A 22,249-nucleotide genomic window follows, 5' to 3' on the forward strand; every position below is an offset into this window, starting at 1 on the left:
CATACTAAATTTGCAAGAACAGTGAAGTCAGACTTCAACAACTGTGAAACTATTAGATTTAAAAGATAGGCGCACTCTCATGTCAGGATTGTGTGTATCTGGGGCTGTGAGCACCCTTTCAAAGCGCTGTCTTTATTCACACTTGTATTCTGCTTTTGTTCCAAGGAACTCAGTATGACATACATGGGGGAATTATCCCAAACAACACTGTAAATGAGGTTAGGTTGCGAGTGAGCTTTATGACAGTGGGACCCATGTCTTTGGTCCAAAGCCAACCTGTGTCCACTACACTATGTTGGCCAGGCCCTGTCTCCCCCCATGTAATCAGTTCTTTTGATAATTACTGTATTTTTCCATTTATAAGATGCTCCCATGTATAAGATGCCCCCTATTTTGGGGGACCCCAAATTTAGAAAATGGACACCTGCACTATCCGTGTATAAGACGCCCCCAGATTTTTAACCTTATTTTAAAGTAAAAAAACCTACTCTTATACACGGAAAAGTACGGTACCTATGTGTGCTGGATTAGAATGTTGATTCCCTTGTATCCTATTTGCTAATACTGAAGTAAAAACTGAGGCCCCACCTCTCATACATGTCTTGTAGTGTATTTGCTGCTCCTAAGCAGCAAAGGAGAGTGGGAGTTGGTGCCAGCTGCAGGTGTTCTGTAGCTTTGTTGTTTTACCTCTTTCTCAGGTGTAGCATCTTTATTTGTATGAAGTTGTGACTGGTATCCCACTTTATACATACTGTAAATCTTTTTGAAGCATACAACACAAACTGTGTAATAGTTTCTTATTGAGAATAACTAGAGTTTGACTACATATCCTGTCTAGATGCTTTGTTGGGCAGTAGTCATTGGAACATGTTTTGCAATTTCCCTTTAGATTAAAAGTTAGCAAGAGTATGCTTGGTCAGCTGGAGATAAATCCGTCTGCCAAAGGGAAAGCTTGCCACATTGACTGACTCCTCATCCCCCTAGCAAGCCTATGGTATCTCTCAATGCACCCTGACGCACTGCCGCCATCTATTAATGAGTGAAGTCTTGGCCTTTGGTTTGGTGAGTGCGTTGGACTGCCTGTGGAGTTGTTACTGGGTGGATTGTATTAAATTGCCTAAAGTACTGGGGAAGAACCACATGGCCTGTGTGGAGAATGCTTCACATACGCTCTACCCACTCAGTGCCACAGCTTTCTGTAACTTCATATATATGCAGTGATGGAGACCGAGCTGCTAGTAAATGATGAGAAACAGGAGCTTGGGGTTGTGATGGAGAGCTTTGGGACCATCCAGTGTACTGCAGCTGTGAAAAAGGCAAATTCCGTGTTGGAGATCAGCAGGAAAGAGACAAAAATTTAAACCCCTTGTGATCTCGACGTGTCTGTACAAATCTATCTTATGAGGACAAGTTTGAACGTTAGGTTCTGTTTAGTTTAGAAAAAAGGTGAGTTAGTGGGGGATGATAGAAGTGGTGTGGAAATTTTCTCTCTCATCATACTAGTACGAATTGCTACTAGTCCTGGTGGCTAAACATTACTTCCAGGATCAGAGGTGGCATGCCTTTGAATCCTAGTTGCTAAGAAATAACAATGAGAATGGGAATTGCTCTCACGTCCTGCTTTTGGCCTTTCCACAGGCACCTGGTTGGCCACCTTGGGAAACACTGTGGTAGCCTAGAAATACAGTTGATGTGGTCCAGCAGTGTTCTTATTTTCATGGTCTTCAGAAAATACATGAAAGGAAAGAACCTTTTCTACCCATTTGCATGTTAGTTCTTTGAATGTGAGTGTGTAAGTGTATCAAAAATTTGTGAGTTTATTCCACTTGATACAGAAGACTGAGTAATCTGAGGCAAGTGAGAAGCAAGAATAGTAACACAAAGCTCTTACTGCAACTTTGTAAGAACAATATTATAGCAGATTACTAGTTTGAGTCATATACCTAAAGGTGTTCTGTATTCTGTACAGTTTTAAAGAACCAATGATAAGTCCATTAATTTCTTGCAGCTGCCTTTGCCATCTACTCCACATCACTGAGAACACATTATGACACAACACGTTCTGAGAAGCAAACCTAGGCTCATATTCCCTGGCTTGGCTAGCATTCCAATTGTCACTTTTCTGGAAAGGAAACAGGCTGGCTTGGCTCACATGCAGTCTCTCATGTGAAACCCAGCGAAAAACAGTGTTTCTTGACAGACATTTGAGACTTCTTGTATGAAGTTTGGAAGGAAAGGACTAAGCTGCTTGGTTTCTGTTCTTCGGTGGCTAGGGAACACTCCAGGAGCAGTAGAAGGGGTTCTAGGACTCAGAGAGAGGGCTTTCTCTAAAGGGCTGTAATAGAGCATTTTATTCTGTGCCACAAAGTAATCCTATTTCCATTGTGAACTTGTGTAGGTACCCAGTCTCCCTCTTTTTATAGTGTTTGCTCATTACAGGTGACTAGACAAATGGCTATGTAAAGCCAGGGTATGCAGTAAGAGATAACTGGCTAAGTAAAGCAATTGAGAGATATTTTAGGGTTTATGAGTCTTCAGTGTGATGAATTGGACTCAAAAGGCCAGTGCCAGCCTAGATTCTGTGCTGAACTGTGTTGAGCTTTGAAGATGATAATGCAACACATTACACTAGGAAAAGCTAAAGGAACTGTGTTTGTTTTAGCCTACATGATGCAATGTGTGTGTGCATGTGTACATCAAAATTTTCCAAAAGATTTAATTACCAAAGAAGGGAAACAGGTCATTAAACCATTAGCCTAAAATACAAGGTTAGATAATAGGGGAAATGGCCAGTTTTCATATTCTAGGTGCATATATGTGCGCGCGCACCCCCACACCCCACAGTGAAATTTATTTACTACCAAATTTAACTATGCAAATTGTTTTAAGTTGTTTTTCAAAAACCAAGATCAATTTAGTTTGGAAAAAAGAGCTGTTTAATGGGCTACCATTGAAGGTGACCCGGAAACTAAAACTAATCCAGAATGCGGCGGCTAGATTGGTGACTGGGAGTGGCTGCCAAGACCATATAACACCGGTCCTGAAAGACCTACATTGGCTCCCATTACATTTCTGAGCACAATTCAAAGTGTTGGTGCTGACCTTTAAAGCCCTAAATGGCCTGGGCCCAGTATACCTGAAGGCGCTTCTCTACCCCCATTGTTCTGCCCGGACACTGAGGTCCAGTGCCCAGGGCCTTCTGACGGTTCCCTCACTGCGAGAAGCAAGGCTACAGGGAACCAGGCAGAGAGCCTTCTTGGTAGTGGTGCCCACCCTGTGGAACACCTTCCCATCAGATTTCAAAGAGATAAACAACTACCTGACATTTAGAAGACATCTGAAGGCAGCCCTGTTCAGGGAAGTTTTTAATTTGTGACATTTTAATGTATTTTTAGTCTTCGTTGGAAGCCACCCAGAGTGGCTGGGTACAAATTAATAATAATAATAATAATAATAATAATAATAATAATAATAATAATAATAATAATAATAATTATATCCAAAGTCTAAGAAAATGTGTGTATATGCATGCATCAAGATACAGTTTCCTTTCAAGCAACTCTTACAATAATCAGTGGTCCTTCTATAGTAAATAATAGCTAATTTCTTGTAGAGGAAACTTTAGAAAATCCAGGTACCCTTACTCATTTTTGTAGAATGAAAACACCAGCAAGCCTGTTTTTCATTGTAAATGGCCTTCTCTTATTGCCAAGTCTTCTTACGTAAAATCAGTTGTGAAATGTTGTGAAAAATATCAAAATTGAAACATCCTGAGTCTCTTACAATTCCTGTGCTCTTATGCTTGTCACTGTTGTACAACTGCTTCTCTTCAGCAGCTGTAAATGATCAAACATGCATGTGAATAATGAAGGTATGAATCCAGGAATTTAACAGACAGCCATGTTAATTCTTTTCCTTTGAAATATAGAGAAAACATAATCTGTCAAATAGGGAAGGAAGGAAAATATCATTGGAGAAAGGAATGTTCTCTCCTATCTCCTAAGAGTGATTGAGACAAATCCTAGTAAAAACTAGCCAGGATCTCATTTTTCAAGATCTTTTCAGGGTATTTGTTGCCGATACGTGCACATGCTTTTTCTGGACTCTTAAGTGATTGAAAGTAACAGGCAGGTCATATCCCTTCATTTCTGTGTTGCTTCTTGCTGCATGTTGTTTGCTGCTGCATTATGCCAAGTCCTTTAAAATAATTTTTGAATATATTCATTCTTGCCTTATTTGGCGTTTTTGGTGACAAGTGTTACATATAAGCTCTTCTGCTGTTGCTATGCAACTGTTAAATCTAATATTTAATATTAATAAAAATCAAGTGGCATTACCATTGGTGAGAACAGTGAACAAGGTAGGATTCTATACTGTCCAGGCTGTGTAACCCACTTGGCAGACATTGTGAATTTTCTATTGCATTCATAGCAAACTCCATGGGACATGAATCATTGGTAATTACTATTACAGATATTGTAAGAGGTTTGGTTTTTTTTTTAAAGCATTCGGCCTTGCACAGAACTAAACTGACTGTAATCTTAAGTAGTAACATTTAGATCCTAACTACACATTACATGCTTTTGTATCCAAGCTTTCTGTCTACCCCACCCAGTTTTTCCAGTTTATATTCTTGAGAAATTAAAAACCTAGCAAAAGCTGCGGATTTCATGTATACATTTTTGAGGGGAGGGGAGTGCATGGATTTAGAAGAAAAACAAACATAAAGTGATATAGGAATATCTAATTTTGGATGGTCTGATGCAGCATACCAACTAAAGCTTCTGATAGCAATGGTACAGAAAGAGATGTAGGAAAACAATAGATATCCCAGATAACGGATAAAATAACATCAGCAGAATACATTATCCATTTATCCTGTTAACATTACAATTATGAGGAAGGGAATGGTTTTAAAAAATATCCCTGGGTATATTTCAGCTTATCCCATTTTTATATTGCCTGCTATTCTATCAGGAAAAGAATCAGCAATATGAAGATAGAGAGGTTAAGGACCTATACAGGTTAGGAAACTAATATACCTGAACAAACAAAAAACCAGGATAGCCATTTAAATAACAATTGTAAAATATAAAGTAGCTGACTACAAATTAGTTTTACCTCTGACATTAAAGTAAGAGCAGATGCAATCAGACTTGTAATAGAATATTAACAACTACTAAGCATATAGGGATGGTTTCATATATAGAAGAATAGTAAAATAATCTACGACACAACAGAAGGTATAGTGGCTATAGAGAGAAAAGACATGGGGGATCAACTACAAGGAGAACAATGGGAATCTATGGACTAAAAGACCCTTTAAATCTGTGTCAACAAAGATTAGAATGCAGTCAAAATCACAGATGATATTTAACGCCATTAGAAATACGCCACATATACAGTTTGCCAAGCCCTCAGTGTTACAGAGGATGCCTAGAAGTGGCAATGTTTTAACACATGTGATGGAAAAAACAATTTCTGGCAATTTGAAAAACAATTTCTGGCATTTTTTTTCTGTGTGTAAAAATATTAGGGCAATGCATAGATGTATGCCCAAACTACCATGTGATTTGAAGGGCAGAACAAAACTATGCAATACAAAGAAATGTTACTGTTTATCTCACCAGCAAGTTGTAGATCATTGTGAGAAACTGGAAGACATAAGTAAATCTTGCTAGAACAATGGTATTGCAAGCTTTGGAAAGCAGGCTATTGGCAAAGCTAACAAAACCATTGATTGAGGCAGGAAAATAAACAAAAATGATTTTATTGAATAGTGGAAGTATTTTATACTTTAGAGTAACATAGGACGTCACCATGGAATAATGAACAGGAACAAAATTACATGCGTGTATAAGTAGAACTTAATAATATTTGGCCTGCTTTGCATATAATGTAAAGCAATGCTTTGTTTAGCCTAGGTATGGTTTGTTGACATGGATGGCGCTGTGGTCTAAACCACTGAGCCTAGGGCTTGCTGATTGGAAGGTCGGCAGTTCAAATCCCCGCGATGGGTGAACGCTCATTGCTTGGTCCCAGCTCCTGCCAACCTAGCAGTTCGAAAGCACGTCAAAGTGCAAGTAGATAAATAGGTACCGTTCCGGCGGGAAGGTAAATGGCATTTCCATGCACTGCTCTGGTTTCGCCAGAAGCGGCTTAGTCATGCTAGCCACATGACCAGGAAAAACTGTCTGCGGACAAGCGTCAGCTCCCTCGGCCAGTAAAGTGAGATGAGCACCGCAACCCCAGAGTTGTTCGCAACTGGACTTAACTGTCAGGGGTCCTTTACCTTTACCTTTATGGTTTGCTGAACTTGCAGACCCAACCCAAGAGACTAACCATGGTTTCTTTTCGGGCTATGCTTTCATATTATGTCCATACTCTATAGCCTCACTTAACAATGCTTTGTTTTGCCACCCCACCTCACTCACCAGGTTACAAAGGCATGAGGCAAGAGCACGTGGAGAAACAGGCCATGACTTGTTTGTTTATTTAGTTACAGATATTTATATAACATCCACATGTTACATGCATATGTGCAAGAGTGCCCCAACACTTTTTTCTTTAAAAATAAATAATTAGTTGCCATTTGCAGGAAGGGACGTTTCTCTGCATTTCTGCATTTCACAGATTCTTCTCTGGCTTTTATTTTTTATAATAATAAAGCAAACGGTTCTCTGTTGCAAACATGTGCATAAGTCTTTTAGAATAGTCTTTTAGAATTTTAACTTTTTCTTAGTAATGATGTTTCCCCAGACTTGACTGTGACTTATATTTCTGTCAGTTTTGCTTTGTAACTTTTAAAAGTTAGCAGAGTAACTGTAAGATATTGATGTCCAGCTGCATCCATTGTATTTTGGCTTATTGTGTGCTCATTGCATTACACACATGTATATTTATTACACTCCCTCCTTCTTTTCTCTATATTTTTGTCTCTTCTGTGTTTGTGCTTCACCCTGGTAGATTTGTTGTTAGCTGATCAACATTGATCAAGAGATGTTTCTGTTAGCAGTTTCAATCCACAGTAGCAATTTTAACCTCTTACTAACGTTAAATGATAGAAGTGTGTTTTAAGTTTTACATCTGATAGCTAATGACTGTAACACATCCAAATTTGCAATATGGTTCTTGTGTATACTTTATAAATGAAAGTACAACCACTGGGTTGTGAAGCTTGTTGGAGAGAGAGAGAGAGTCATGCATCTCTAAAGCAATTGCCCTATATTGCACTCTATTGTGGCTCCAAAAATAGCTGTTGCATTGCTTTTTTCCAAGGCTTTCTTGAAAAAAAATCATTTTCTTTCTTGACTTCAAATATTGTAGGAAAAGTAGAAATTATACAAGTACAATACTGTTAAGTATATGTGGAGATTGTACTATAAAATCCCAAAAATGTGTCTTATTTTTCAGAGCAAACTCTGGCAGAATTAACAAATGTCTCCTAAAATGTCCCTGGTATATTTTCTAGAATGTGCCCCTTTCCTTATGGTATGGGTAACGGGTAGCTAGTTTGGCTATCTCTTTAGCTGCAAGCCATGATTTAGATTAACACTGAATTTACATTTACAAATAGTGGCAATAATTGGGTGGTGGTGGTAGAACCTTTTAGAACACAAACACTCTGCACTCTTTAAAAAGGCATAGAAAATCTTCTCTGTAATAAACAAGCTCATACACAATGCATGCACACTGTATTTTGCTGTTTCCTTTGCACCTTAGTGGCTTTCCTTTTTCTAAGAAATTCTAAGGCTTCAAGTTCAAAATCTTTGCTTAAAAATGTGATCTATAAGATGAGGCAAAAATACATATTTTTTATAACCTAAAAAGAGTGGTAGATTTTTGTGGAAAAATTAATTGCATTGATACACAATCATTTCCATTTTTTCTACCATATACTTCTTAATTATTAATATAGTTATTTAGTGTAACTGTTAAAGATAATATACATAAAGGCTCATTTCTCCTCCCCCAGTTTATTTGTCATGATTGACCAGGAGGCCTTGAGTTCATTGCATAAAAGAATGCTAGGAACGGATGAATAAAGAACCATTTTCAATATTCTGACAGTAACATATATTATAGAGAGCTAACTATTCTTTCTTTGCTTTTAGGATTTGAAAGTATTCTAGAAGGGCTGTTTGGACCTGAATTATTAAAAGATCTGAGTTTGTTTAAAGGTATTACATCTCCCCCCCCTTTTTTTGCCTTGATCTGCATTTCTAATGACAAAATCAACCTCTGCTCTGCCTCTAGAAAATGTATGTTACCTTGGTGATTTGTGCTTTTTCCCTCCCCCCAGGCAATGCTCACAGTTAGTTTCATATTGGCTAAAATTACTAATGAGCATGCCTTCATCTCTGTATAACTGGCAGTGGTTTTGGTGTTGCTTAGTAAAATCAGCTTTGTGTGTAGGCAAATATTATACTTTTGTAACATTGTGGAATTAAAAGCATGACAAAATTCAAATTTATGTTTTCTGAATTTCACCAAGTGTCTTCTAAATCATGTAGTGAATTGGGAATGAGCTTTAGCCATAAGCAAGTTGTGGTCTTTATAGATATGAAGTAACGGCTTCTTCTTCTTCACAGACTTTGAGCCTGAAGGTGTTTCTGATTGGTCTTTTGATGAAAATTGTCTTTTCTGCTGTTTGAGACGAGAGAAAGTGAAGGTAACAATGCAAATATGCTCAGTCTTTTTTAAAAAAGGATTTGGGTTTTTATCTGGCTTTAGTTTGGCAAAATAGTAATGGGTAGAGGAACCTACATTTGCTTCCTTAAAGTAAAAGGACATCGAACAAAGGAAAAAGAAAAAGAAAATTGGGCAGTGGAGGTCTTTTTCTTTTACTCATTTCCTATTTAGAGGAATCTGTATTGTCAAGGGGTGCTTAAATTCTATGTTGTATGTGAAGGCAAATGGTACTCAATTCCTTCAGTGGTTGCCAACTGTGAGGTTCAGTCTATAGGAGCTACCTAGCATGTCACTTTGTCTGTGATTGCAATATAGAGTCATTTTTCCTATGTGCACTCTGTGGAGATCTATTGCTTCACTGCAATGAAGTTGTGCCATAAGAACAACAGAAAGCTATATCTGCCAGAATCTAACTTCGTTGCTTGGTTGTGGTTCTTGTATAAGTATCTAGCATGTGGGTAGAGTTCAGTCTGATGGCAGCTGTTTCATTCTCCTCACAGATTAATCCACAATTACCAATAGATATTATTAGCTTTGCACCTTCTTTTCTTGGCATAGTGGACTGTGTACTACATTCACAAGCGTTTCTACTAATCTTTAAATAAGCTATGCACCTTTGTCAGTAAACTCAGGAGATACTGCAGTTACTTGCGGAGTCCAGTGTCTAGAGGAGCGACAAGTGCTTTGCTGTTTTTGGAAATCTCTTCACACTGTACACACCACCACTGTCCTTTTTTGTATCATTATTAAAGCGAGGAGAAGAAAGTATTTTGTAATCTAGGCAGATCAGAATGTGGACTGCTTGGAAAGCAGATGATAGTGACCCTAATTTTAAGTGTAGGAACAGCACTATGCTTATGGCACTTCTCACCTCACTGCAAGTTCTCTACCTAATTCATTCTTGTTTCCATTCTGAATCCATATATGGCTATTATAGGATTAGGCGGCACTTGAGCTGATGCATGTAGGGTACATATCCTTAAGCCTAGGGTCCAAAGTGTGCGGACTGTGGTGCCCTCAGACACTTCCTTGGTGCCTGCCAAGACCCGCTGCCCTGCCTAATATTTAATTTTAAAAAAACTGATAATTGTTTTGTTTGGGGGAAAGTTGCCTGCTTTTTCTTTGGCCTGCATTTTGTTTGTTTTGGTGTGTGTGTGTTTCTGTGTCCATGTAGGTGTGTTTGGCCTGTTTTTGGAGGGTCCTGGCCATTGCCTGTTCTTCTGTGAAATGGTCCTGGGGCTCATAAAGTTTGGAGACCCCTGATTTATGTCCTTATGCAGTGAATATTAATCTGTTTTCAGGACGATGGATATGAATTTGCAGTGTCCCTGTGGGTGGCGCTGTGGTGTAAACCACAAAGCCTAGGGCTTGCCGATCAGAAGGTCAGCAGCTCGAATCCCCACGATGGGGTGAGCTCCCGTTGCTCGGTCCCTGCTCCTGCCAACCTAACAGTTCAAAAGCACGTGCAATTAGATAAATAGGTACCGCTCTGGTGGGAAGGTAAACGGTGTTTCCATGCGCTGCTCTGGTTTGCCAGAAGCGGCTTAGTCATGCTGGCCACATGACCCGGAAGCTGTATGCCGGTTCCCTCGGCCAGTAAAGCAAGATGAGCGCCGCAACCCCAGAGTCATCCGCAACTGAACCTAACAGTCAGGGGTCCCTTTACCTTTATCTTTACTCAGTCATGCTGATGGTATTGAACATTTTGTCTGTTAGCTCAGTTCTAAAGTTGCAGATTGTTTTTGTCCTGTGAAAAATGAATGCTAGATAAAATAAATTTAAGCTGGGTTGATATGTTACATGGCTAGTGTTACTATGCAGTTGCAGTGGCGTAGCGTGGGTTCTCAGCACCCGGGGCAAGGCAAGTAATTTGCGCCCCCTAACCCGTGGATTTTAGCATTCGAGTCTCTTCCGTGCGCCCCCCAGATGTTGCGCCAGGTGCGGCAGGCCCCCGCCTGCACCCCCCACGCTACGCCACTGCTCCCACCACAAGTCTTCAGGACAGCCATCCGAAGGCTGGCGCGGGGAGAAGGTCTCTCCACCCCACTGCCAGGCTTCAGAGCAGCCTTCCGAAGGCTGGCGGTGGGGCGGAGAGCCCTCCTCCCGCCGCCAGGCTTCGGAGCAGCCTTCTGAAGGCTGGCGGTGGGGCGGAGGTCTCTCTGCCCCACCGCCAGGCTTCAGAGGAGGTCCGAGGACAGTGGGGAAGACGCGCTGCGCTTCCCCGCTGTCCCGGAGATTTCCCTATGGACTTTTGTCTTGCGAAGGGCCGGCCAAACGCGCCCCCCCCCCAATGTTGCGCCCGGTGCGGCCGGCACCCCTGGCACCCCCCACGCTACGCCACTGTGCAGTTGCCATCCTAAGTTATGATTGCAATTCTCTTTTGAGCTTTGTTAAATGTATTTTCTCTCAGGTGATGGAGAGATAATTCAACAAGGCACTTAGAGACAAAAGCTCTAACAAGCATAACTTTAGGACAACATCCAATATATTCATCTGCTTGCAGAATAGGATTTCTGATTTCTTTTCTCCCCCTACTGCCTCTGTGTGCCCCCAGTATTTGCTCTGGAGAGTGTCTCAATCCTCTGAAACAGATTGGAGGTTTATAAGAGGTTGCAGGGGGAGGAGAGAAAGGAGAAGCCCTCTTGTGTGAGCACTGCATTGGATATCACTGTTAGATAATAAGACATTTGAGGAAAATCTGGAGGGATGAATGTCCTGATAAGAAAGGTGTTTCCCCCAAAAAATATACATAAAAGAGTTTTAAAAATAGAAATATATTTGGTAGGAGCTCTATAATTAGTTTTGTATTTTAGATGAGCACAGAACACTTATTTTAAGGTAAACTGTCAGTGTAAATGTAACATTAAATATAATATGACTTTTGTTTTTCAAAAAGAAAACTTTTCCAATCTGCTTTATCCCATTTTTGGGCAAGGTTCTAGAGTGTGTGGTGGCACCTCAGTTTGAGTGGAGGAGACTGATTGCGATGCAACACTGGAAAAGGTACTATGATACATATATGGTGGAATTGTTTAAACATCAAACAATTTTGGGAAACACTATATAACGAAATGAAAAAAATGTTCAGATATTCATTTAGGAAAACACCAGAAGGTTTTCTATTGGGAATAGTACCAGGAAGCCTAAAGGAAGAAGACAAGACCTTATATTTATAAGCAACAGTAGCCGCAAGGCTATTGATTGCGAAAAATTTGAAAAGTGGTATTGTACCGACAAAAATAGAGTGGTTTGCCAAATTATTGGAGTACTGAATATATCCAAAACAATGGGAGAAATTGGAAAGATCTCAAAAGAGAAGATAGACAGGGATTGGAAGGTGTTTAAAAGATACTTGCAAAACCATATCGAAAAATCAGAACTCCTATTAGAATAAACAAGTTCCGTTTCAAATACTGAAATACTAAACAAGGTGGATAACAATGTGTAATAGAAAAAGAAGTATGAAATTAGGTTAAAGGTGTGTGAAAGAAAGTAATAGAAGTGGGAAGAAATTGCAACTGAGTAGATTGGAAGTCTAACACAAAGGTGGTGTGAGGGGTGGTGGATGGTGATGGGAAAAGGAATTATCTGTGGGAATGAGTGTAGGTATGTTTGAACACTTTTAAGGATTGTATGAAAATATGCTTGTATATTTGTAATATATGTGTATTATTTTAACAATAAAAAAATATTTTTTTTAAAAAAAGATCTGCCTTGCTGGGATGGGACTTGGAGGAACTCTTTAACAGCGGGTCCTTTCCTGGAGGGACAAACACAGAAGGTGGTGCTGGGGAACTTCTGTTTGATGTCTTGGCTGTTGACCTGCGGGGTTCCTCAGGGTTCTATCCTGTTATTTAACATTTACATGAAACTGCTGGGAGAGGTTTCTAGCGTTTGGGGGCTCGGTGTCACTAGTATGCTGATGACACCCAGGTCTATTTCTCCTTTCCATCTAAATCCAAGAAAGCTGTCTTGGTTCTCAAATGGTGCCTGTCATCAGTAATGGACTGGGTGACAGTGAACAAATTGAAACTGAACCCAGACAAGACAGTAGTGGTCATTCAGAAGGCAGAACAGGGAATAGGGATTCAGGCTGTGCTGAATGGGGGTAACACTTCCTTGAAGACACAGGTTTGCAGTTTGGGTCTGCTCTTGAACTTAGCCCTGGGCCTGGATGCCCATGTCTCTGTGGGGGCAAGAAGTGCATTTGCACAGTTAAAGATTGTGTGCCAACTGTACCCCTTGATCACTGGCCACAGTGACATACTCCTTAGTTACATCCCATTTGGATTCCTGTAACACACTCTACACTTTGCAAAGTGCTCAGAAACTTCAACTGGCTCAAAGAGCTGCCGCCAGATTGGGGCCCAGGGTTGGTTATAGGAAGCATATGTCTCCCTTGCTATAACAGCTTTGCTGGCTACCAGTCTGTTTCCAGGCACAATTCAAAGTGCTGGTTACAACCTATAAAGCCCTACAGGGCCTAGGTCCAAGCTATATGAAAGACCGTATTCCCTCATATGAACCTTCCTGGGTTCATATGAGAACTTCAGAGGAGGCTCTTCTCTCAGTTCTGCCAGCCTCACAGGCGCGCTTGGTAGGGAGCCTTCTCAGTGGCTGCTCCCAGAGTTTGGAATTCCCTCCTTAGAGAAGCTACATTGGCTCACTCCTTGTTGTATTTCTGCCTGCAGGTGAAGAGTTCCTTGCTTCAACATGTTTTTGTGAACTGACTGTTTTAATGAAAGAGCTGATGCTGTGTTGTAATTATTGATATGATTTTAACAGATTCTATATATGTATATAGTTTTAATTCTATTGATATTTCATTTTTTTAATGATTGTTATGTTTTTAGCAGTTCTTAGTTTTATCTGTAAGCTGCCTTGAGTTCCGTCAGAGAAAAAGGCAGGGGATAAATCAATAAATACTAACATCAAGGTATCATTCTTTCTCTTTGTCAGATACAAAATATCAAAACACTCAAAAATTTCTATTTGGCCTTAATTCCTTTTTATTATCTCTATTCATTTTACATATTTTATGGGGAAACTTTGTTTTTTTTAATTGGAATTTTATTTACAACATAACACAACCCCCCCACCCCCGCCCCACAGTGAACATAACATACAACAATACAAACAACCAAATAAAAGACTTTCTTTATCCTGTATCTGGCCTCCTTATTTACTTCTTATAAATTGTGTCCTTTATGAATAATTATTAAGATTTTTCTAATTATAGCTTAAATATCCACAAAGTCTCCTGCAGACATTAATCGAAACAAGTCCAGGTATGTATTTTAGGGCACTGTTTTGTGAAGTATTCTATGCATTCCCCCCATGCTTTTTGAAACTTGTCTAGTGTGATCTCTAATTGCCTCTGTTAATCTTGCCAGTTCAATATACTCTAAGTTTATCTTGCCATTCCTTTTTTGTTGGCACAGTTTCTTTTTTCCAGTTTTTAGCAATTAGGATCCTTGCCGCTCCTGTGGCATCAAGGAATATTTTCTGATCATCTCTTGCTATGCCTGTGTCCGTTATCCCTAGTAGAAAAGCTTCTGTATTTTTCATAAAGTTATACTTAAACATTTTGTTATGCTTATCATACACTGTGTTCCAGAAGCTTTTGATTTTTTTCACAGGTCCACCACACATGTATAAGTGTCCCCTCTGTTTTACCACACTTCTAGCACAGATTTGTTTTTGTCTTATACATTTTAGCTATTTTGGTAGGTGTTAAGAAACTTTGATGGCATGCATGTACTTGTGGTCTGTACTCCATGACCCTTTGTGCAGTTATGCCTGAGTCCACTGAGGGAAGTAGATCAGTCCCATGTCATTTTTAAGAAGCTGGATAGGGATCTGTGTGGAGTGCTCATTTTGATCCACAAGTGTCCAAGCTTAGCAGAAGTTTCCTTATTGCATACGTGGAACCTTTTTTGTACTCCTCCCTTTTCTTCGACAAGAGGCAATGATGATGCCTGTTTCACAGAGATTCTGTCATAGATCAGTGATAGGGTGTTAAGATTGTAACCAAAGTATCTGCATTGCAGATGGCTATGTTGTGCAATAATGGTGTTGCTTTGCATTGCTTTTATCATTTTTATTTATAGAAATATTTATATACTGCCAACTCATAAAATATCAAGGAGATGTACAACAGTATATACAATAAAACATAACATGCCATGAAAACTAAACCCCCCCATAGTAATTGTTAAAATGACTGGCTAATCAGGAAAGTTTAAATAACTTCATAAACTTGTCAGCATAAAAAGTTCTTCATGAGACACCCGAAAGTCAGTAGCGTGGATACCTCATGAATCTGTGGTGGAAGAATATTCTACAGCATGGGCCTGGCAACACTAAATGCCCAACCTCTGGTTGAAGCCAGTTGGACCTCTGTAACTCAGGGAACAACTAATTGCTCCTCTGGATTATCTTTATGATTGAGTTTGGCTATAAGGGCTCAGGTGGTCCTTAAGGTATCCTGGACTCGAGTTGTTCATGGTTTTATATATTACCACAAGAGCCTGGAACCTGGTCCCAGTAGCAAATGGACAGCCAGTGCAGATAGTTTAGCAGAGTTCTTACATGCCATTGGCAGTTTGCCTGCACCAGCAGTCTAGCCAGTTAGTCATCCATGCCTTGTAGAATGGCATATTAGGTGTAGCTTCTGTGTATTACACTTGAGACTCTAGGATATTTAGGCTGTTCCTGGGAGTATATGGGTATGGTTTGCATAAGCTCATTCTTAGATGATGCTGGTGCCACTGATAATGTTTTTGTACAAGGTGCAGTATGCTGAATAGATTTCTTGCTGGCAACAGTTTCAGATGGTAAAGGATAGAGGTAGCAGAAAGGCAGTTTATTTGAGACAGTGGGGCGAGAGCAACATCCCAACCTCAACTCCTGAGCTTTGTCTTGTTGGCCCTGTTCCACTAATTATACAAGTGGACCACAAAAATTGGGTGCAATATTTTGTTTGTTCATGAGTTCATTGCCCCATAACATAGTTTCCAAGTGCAGTTATTGGTGTCCCCCAACTGTGAAGTCCCACAGAGGATGGGGAAACTAGTTGGAGTGGTTGACAGTTCAATGACCATTGTGGATGGAATGAGTCAGTGAATGCTCATATTCCCAGGTCATCTCTCACTTTGTGTTCATTTTCCACCTCCCCCTGTATTTTCACTGTTGGCCATTCATTCTGTATTTTATGAGCCTACGATTTTAAGGTGTTTTAATGATTTAACTGCACACCACCATATTTTTAATGAGTTGGTAGATTATAAATAAAAATAATTATTTGGCTACATTCTAGAAGTTGGCACTTCTAGGTGAGGCGGGAATGAGGGGCCTGCCAGATCATCATGGCTGATGAGGAATGACTACTCATTGGGAAGATGTTAAACCCCATTCTGGTGGCTATTGCAGCAAGACAATTAGTGCCTCAGTTATCCCTTCGTGGGCACTGTTGCATACACATGATATGTGTGAAGTCTGCGGTGGTGCGCAGGAGAGGTGTTCCTGCGCTTGAACCACCTCCAATAGTGTCAAGTAAATGGATTAACTGCTTCAGCTCTCTCAGTTCTTCTGGTGGTTTCAAGTAGTGTGCAAAGGATTGCTTCTTCTCCAGGCTATCTTAGCTGTTTGTGTAGTACCAAGTAGGGAAGCATCCTAGCTATTGAACTATGTATGTTTTATTGTTCATTGATTGCTTGATTTTTAATTCATTTTATTGTGTTATACTCTGGTTTCAGATTATTTTATAAAGACCCATACATGCTCCTCTTGTCATTGTGGTCACCTTTTATTCTCCATCATTGAGGTGGGGTTTAGATGTTGGAAAATTTAATATTAGGGACTGTATGCATCTTTCCAGAGGAGCATATTGCACTGAAGTTACTTTTTATTTATTTAACATTTATTTTCAGTCTACTACAACAAAAGACTTCTAAGTGGTTTACAGTAGGCAGTCATGGTTTACTTTAGTCATGATTATTGTGCCGTGTATTTTCTGGTTGTGCTTATTATGCAAGAAAGGATAGTATAGAGTTGTTAGATCAAGCACTGCTAGTGAGCAGAGTGCTTGAAATCCAAGGCCTTGGTTGTTTGTGCTTGGCATTCCTTTAGTAGCTTCTCTTGGGGGCTTACCTGGGTATAAACATTTCTTGATCTTGGTGATGATCATTGGCCCATCCCTGTTCTGGGTGTATGTTAAGATACACTTTGGTGTTAAACTGCCCTCCCCCTCCCTTGGTTACCAGTGCTGGTGCTTCGTGTTGCATCTTGTGTTTCAGCTTAAGAGTTGAAATTTCTGTTTGGCATTTGTGTCCAGAATCCTAATGCAAATCCTAGCATGGCTTGAGGGCACATGTTGCAACAGCCTTGCTGAAGCTAAAGTAGGATTGGTTCTGGCCAGTGCCTGATTGGGAAAGCACTTGGGAACCCTATCTATGCACTGTTGAATTGCCTTGTGGAAGAAAGTATGACATGAATAAATACTGTAGAATTCCTTCGGAAAGTCAGAACTCACAAATGTTCTATTTTTCTTTGTTTTCTGTAGCACTTTTTTATCAGCACCCTGTTATCCTTGGGTTTGTGTACAGTACATTTTCACTAAAGTTTCGCATCGCCAAGTTCTTTCTTGTGATCCTACGTATTGTGGTTCTATAGGTCAAGAGTGGTGTAAGCCCTTGCTGTCATCTGGATACATGAGATATCCTTCACTGTTGTTTTTTTGTACCAAGGTTTGCTGGGGCTACATAATACCCTACCTAGCCTTAGTCTGAGGGTGGTTGATGTTTTAGAACTGCTGAGCATATTGTGTTTTGTGTTATTAGCCTATGTTTGACAGTGTGCTATACACCAGCACACAGGGTGGTTCATTCCTTGAAGACATTTGCTGCCTAACTGTAATTGATCCACTTCTTTATTCCTTCCTTACAATTGCTTTTCGATCCATTTTTGTCCTTCACCGTTATAACACCATATTCAGTTGGCATATGTGGACAGCAGCAACCCTATTCAGTGAAACCAGTGTTACTGAAAGTATTTTTTTAAAAGTGCCGTGAGTTCTTTACTGATATATACTAACATTAGATACCTTGTTCTATGCAAGGTATTTTTACCTGTAAGTAAAGGATGGATTTTCAGACAAAGCAGAATAAAGTAGGGTCTTAAAATTTATGTGTTTCAAAAATTGAATCAAACAGGCAGCAAGGTAAACTAAATTGTGCCAAGAAAAAAATAAAATTATTTAGCCTTTATAAATTATGCATAGGTTGAAGAGCTTAAGCCATGCTGCTTATTTTGCATAATTCTGGCAAGGACTTATGTGGGATATTAAAGGTATAAGTTGCCTGAAGCACTTGGGAGAGTGTTTCTTAAGACATGCTAGACACTTTACCTCATACCCAACCTCTTAATGGGCACTGATCATATATTTTAAAGTCCTTTCTTTTTCTTTGTTCCCATTGCGTGTGTGTGTGTGTGTGTGTGTGGAAGGGCAATGTTTTGATGACTTTTTGGATTAAGAACCTAAAAATGGATCTGTCCATTCAGTTGTGCTCAGCATTCTGTTTCCAACAGTGGTGAATAATAACTAGAAAGCTCAGGAACAGAACAGAATGATAATGGGTGTCTCCTGTTGTTTCAGTTCTAGACTTTAATTCTGAAGGGTATGTTGCTTCTTGAACATGAGCATAACATTTAAGTATTGTGTCTAATACTCATTGATAGGTTTATATCTACTAGAAACCATCTTGTCTTATAGAAATTTCATGTTATTTATATATTGTGTGGGGTGAAATAATTATTTATGACAACCTACAAATGGAAAGAGGTGTTTCTCCCCCTCCACTTATTTTGTTACATCCAACCTAGGGTGAGCACACCATCTTGTCATTCTCTTCACTATAGTACAAGAGAGACTCTACTGAGCATTTATTTTCATTTCCATCTATAACATTCAGAACTTTAGGAACTACTTACATGTGCTCCCATAGTTAAAGCAATATTTTAAAGGCTGTGACCTTGATTATCATTTTTGCACCTTTACTACTTCTGTGATACCTTTTGGAGATACTCACTTGCCAGTATGGTTTAACAGCTGCATAATGTCACTGGGTTGAGATGGTTAGACTATTGGAAAGAGTTGCGTATGGATAACATCAAACTACATTTTTTCTTTATTTTGGATCCAGCAGCAGATGTCCTCATCCTGCATAAATACCTACTGACTATTTTGGATAAGAATTAATCAACAGGGATTTAATGGAGACAGGGGGAAATTCCTGTTGAATGTAATCACACTCTTAAAGAACCTGGTTTGCTGCTTGGCAATATCTTTTGAATCCAGGTTTCTTCTTGGAAAGGCCAGGTGGCAACCATGGCCAGGAGTGCTATCTACTGGTTGCATATGGAAAGTAGGAACTTTGTAACTGTTTCCTGTATTAGTGATTTTACAGACAGCTGTGCTTGATGTGGGATTTCTTTTAAAGAGGTCTATTTCAGATGTAAAGTTCCCAGTTTCTTAAATAGGGGTAAGAGTATTAAACTGAATTTCATTGTCTGCTGATGACTGGGTTCTCAGGCAGTCATTTTTTCATAAAATCTTGACTCTGGAGTTTTAAGTTCAACTTTGACAGAAAATGGATAGGTTACCTACATGCCTAACTGGGCGTGTGATTTGACCTCAGTGTTGATCAGTTTCCTTAGCTACTTTGCATGTACTCTCCCTAAATATAGTTTATGAGTAGTGTGGTAGAGATTTTGATGGAATGGGACTTTTAGATGGGTGGGAGGAGAAAAATGAAGTAGTTTTTTTGGAGGGCATGAAAAAGTGGTAAAATTTTCAAGACTGGGGCGCAGAACTTAGTAGTAAAAGCAGCAGTAGCAACATAATCCCCCCACATATTTTCCTTGAACCAATTTTCCCCTGCCCCTTCACATAATGTAGAGTTGCAATCAGCAGCCAGGCAGGTTGCCATTCCTCCACCCCCCCCCCATGGCCTTGGTTGGAACAACCCTGTGTTTGATCAGTTTGGAGTGAAATTTTTGAGTACTTTTCCTTATATGGTAAATTTTATTAAATAATGAAAAGATGGTTCTGCCTTTCTTGTTTTGTATTTAATATTGTGACTTTGTAGTTGCATTCATCATTTAAGATGAATTAAGATCCTGAATATTTTTACTCAGATGTAGCTGCCACTGAGTTTAGTGGAAACTGCTCCTTAATAAATGTGCAGCCCTAAATGTTAAGCAGTGAGAGATGGCTGACAAATTCTGACATATATTCCAAATTGTATCAGATCAAATTGTATCACTGTCTTTACAGTGAGCAGTTTTTTTAAAGTCAGCATAAAAAAGAAGAGGTGTTTATATTTTTACATTTGTGTTAAATATTTTTCATAGGAACACTTAGTCAGTCTGGATGAGCCAGCTTTGGAAGTTGGGCACCAAGCTCTGCTTAGACAAGAGCAAGCGAAAATCATTCGGTTCGAGAGGCAAGCGGAAGAATTTATCCATGCAGTCTTTTATCGAAAAGGTTGGTCATGATGAAAGAATGAAATCAATACTCTTAACTGGCTTGCATGCTTGGCTAACTGATCTTTTTAAAATACTTTTTTTGAGATAGCCATGTATTATTTCCATAGAATCTCAAGGTTTTTTATCTGTACAAATAATCTATAAAAGGACACTGGCTGACACCTTTAAATATATATTGCACCCGACATGCTTCCCAAGCACTTCCCAGAGGCCCAACAATTACCTGGTTTTCAGGCATTTTTGAAGAGCTGCATACAGGGAAGAACAAGACTTTTGAACTATCTCCTGAGTGCTCTGACTCCTGTGGCCCAGTGTTGATGTATCAATCCGCCGGTGTTATTGTGATGTTAAATGATTGACATTTGGGCAATCCTACCCACCTGTTAGAAGTTGGCTCACAGAGTTGAGGGAAGATAAAGTTCTGTCCCACTGGGCCCGAAAGGCTCACCACCCTCTGGGTAGTTTGTGCTCTAAATTTTGTCTCCATGCAGCGGTGCTATGTGATTTTTTTTCTAGAAAAAGAGGTGCAATGAACACTTCTCTTTTTCTCTTATAATGGCAGTCACACCCACCTGGAACTGAGTTCTGGTGCGTTCTAGCTGAAAAAAGGCCCTGGTAGTGCCCAGCTGTACTGGTGGGAAGAGAAGAATTTTGGGGAGTTACTAATAATAGCATTTACACAACAGAGTTTGTGTTCAAAGTACCGCACATATATTATCTCAGAACCAGTAAATAGGCAAATATTATATCCATGTGGTTGTGGGGAAGGTAAGAGGAATTGTGGATTTAAGATGGTGTGTCTAATTCTACCTAGAGACTTTTGACTAAGATGAGATTCACATTGATAATTTATTAGTTCGTTCTCTTTAGCTCAGCTTATTTTGGTTGGCAGATTATTGTAGACCTAGAATTCTATCTGGGGACATACATAGGGTCTCTGTCTTATGTTGGCAAAGGGCTGTTATACTGGAGGTGATTCTTTAAACCTCTGTACAAAGAAATACATGCTTAATTTGCCTCGCTCTTCCCATTTCAGCATTGAAGAAATTATTTCATTCTTGTGAATGTATTATATCATTTTTAAATTCTCTGTGTTAAAAAATGGGCATTGTGATCTTAAGGAGCTGGTGCAGACATAGTGGCTCTTTTAAATGCAGTTAAGAGAGGGAGCTGTAGGGAATGGGTGCACAATTCTGTAAGTTGCTTCAGATTTTGAAGATGCAATTAAGAGAGCCCCTGATGTAAGATCTGTGCCTTTTTATTGTCTTGCACTTGCACGTTAAAATATTGTAGCTTTTTTAATTAAAAAAAAACCACAACCCTCAGTATCGGAAGTTGTCTTGCTTTAAAGTTGTTCTACATAAAACTTCCTTCTTATTTATTTTATTTTATTTTACCATTTAGACAGTCATAGGGTCTCTGACCCCAACATTCCCCTAGTGGCCCGTGAGATCATGCAGCGGATGATTCGACAGTTTGCTGCTGAATATACCTCAAAAACTAGCTCTACTCAGGACTCCAGCTCGCCCAATAGCACAAAGAACCAAAGCCTGCTGAAAGCATCTCTGGTAGCCTCATCCCCTGTGGGTGCAACGGCTCAAAATCCTGTGCTCAGCAAACTTCTCATGGCTGACCAGGACTCGCCCTTGGACCTCACTGTCAGAAAGTCTCAGTTGGATCCTAGCGAACAAGGTATGCCACATTTCTGTTCATAGCCCCTTGCAACCATTTGCAATTTGCTGGCCATTAATGACTAAGTAAATCATAGAACGGAAAGAAGAGAGGCATGGATTGATTAGTAGTGCATAAGGGAATGGAGAAAAGCTGTGCTGAAAATGGTGCGAAAGTGCTAACAGCTATGTGCCCTCATTTTATTAAGCATATTCCAGATGGATGCTGGGTCTGCCAGAAAAGAAACTTACTCTCTGGGAAATTTACTTATGCTGAATTAATGGGTTTGATAGTGTACTTCCAGCCTCCATGTAGTGAATTGTGCCTGTAATCACACTTG

The 22,249-nt window shown here is 39.7% G+C and overlaps 1 protein-coding gene across 6 annotated transcripts in view; it reads left to right on the forward strand.

Moving 5' to 3' along the window:
- The window catches only part of LCOR (ligand dependent nuclear receptor corepressor), a 48,309-nt gene that overhangs the window by 15,237 nt on the left and 10,823 nt on the right, over window positions 1–22,249 (forward strand). For 4 of the 6 annotated variants that reach the window (XM_083505243.1, XM_083505244.1, XM_083505242.1 and 1 more), the window contains 4 exons: window positions 8,115–8,180; window positions 8,592–8,671; window positions 20,104–20,236; window positions 21,643–21,930. In XM_083505243.1, coding sequence (XP_083361369.1) covers window positions 21,693–21,930 — 238 coding nt within the window. In that variant the 5' untranslated portion in view covers window positions 8,115–8,180; window positions 8,592–8,671; window positions 20,104–20,236; window positions 21,643–21,692. Of the gene's footprint in view, window positions 1–477; window positions 1,063–2,146; window positions 2,395–8,114; window positions 8,181–8,591; window positions 8,672–20,103; window positions 20,237–21,642; window positions 21,931–22,249 lie in introns of those variants that run through there. The other 2 variants (XM_083505245.1, XM_083505247.1) reach the window with 2 other exon arrangements.

This window comes from Podarcis liolepis (assembly GCF_965112155.1).
Source record: "Podarcis liolepis genome assembly, chromosome: 5".
NCBI lineage: Eukaryota > Metazoa > Chordata > Lepidosauria > Squamata > Lacertidae > Podarcis > Podarcis liolepis.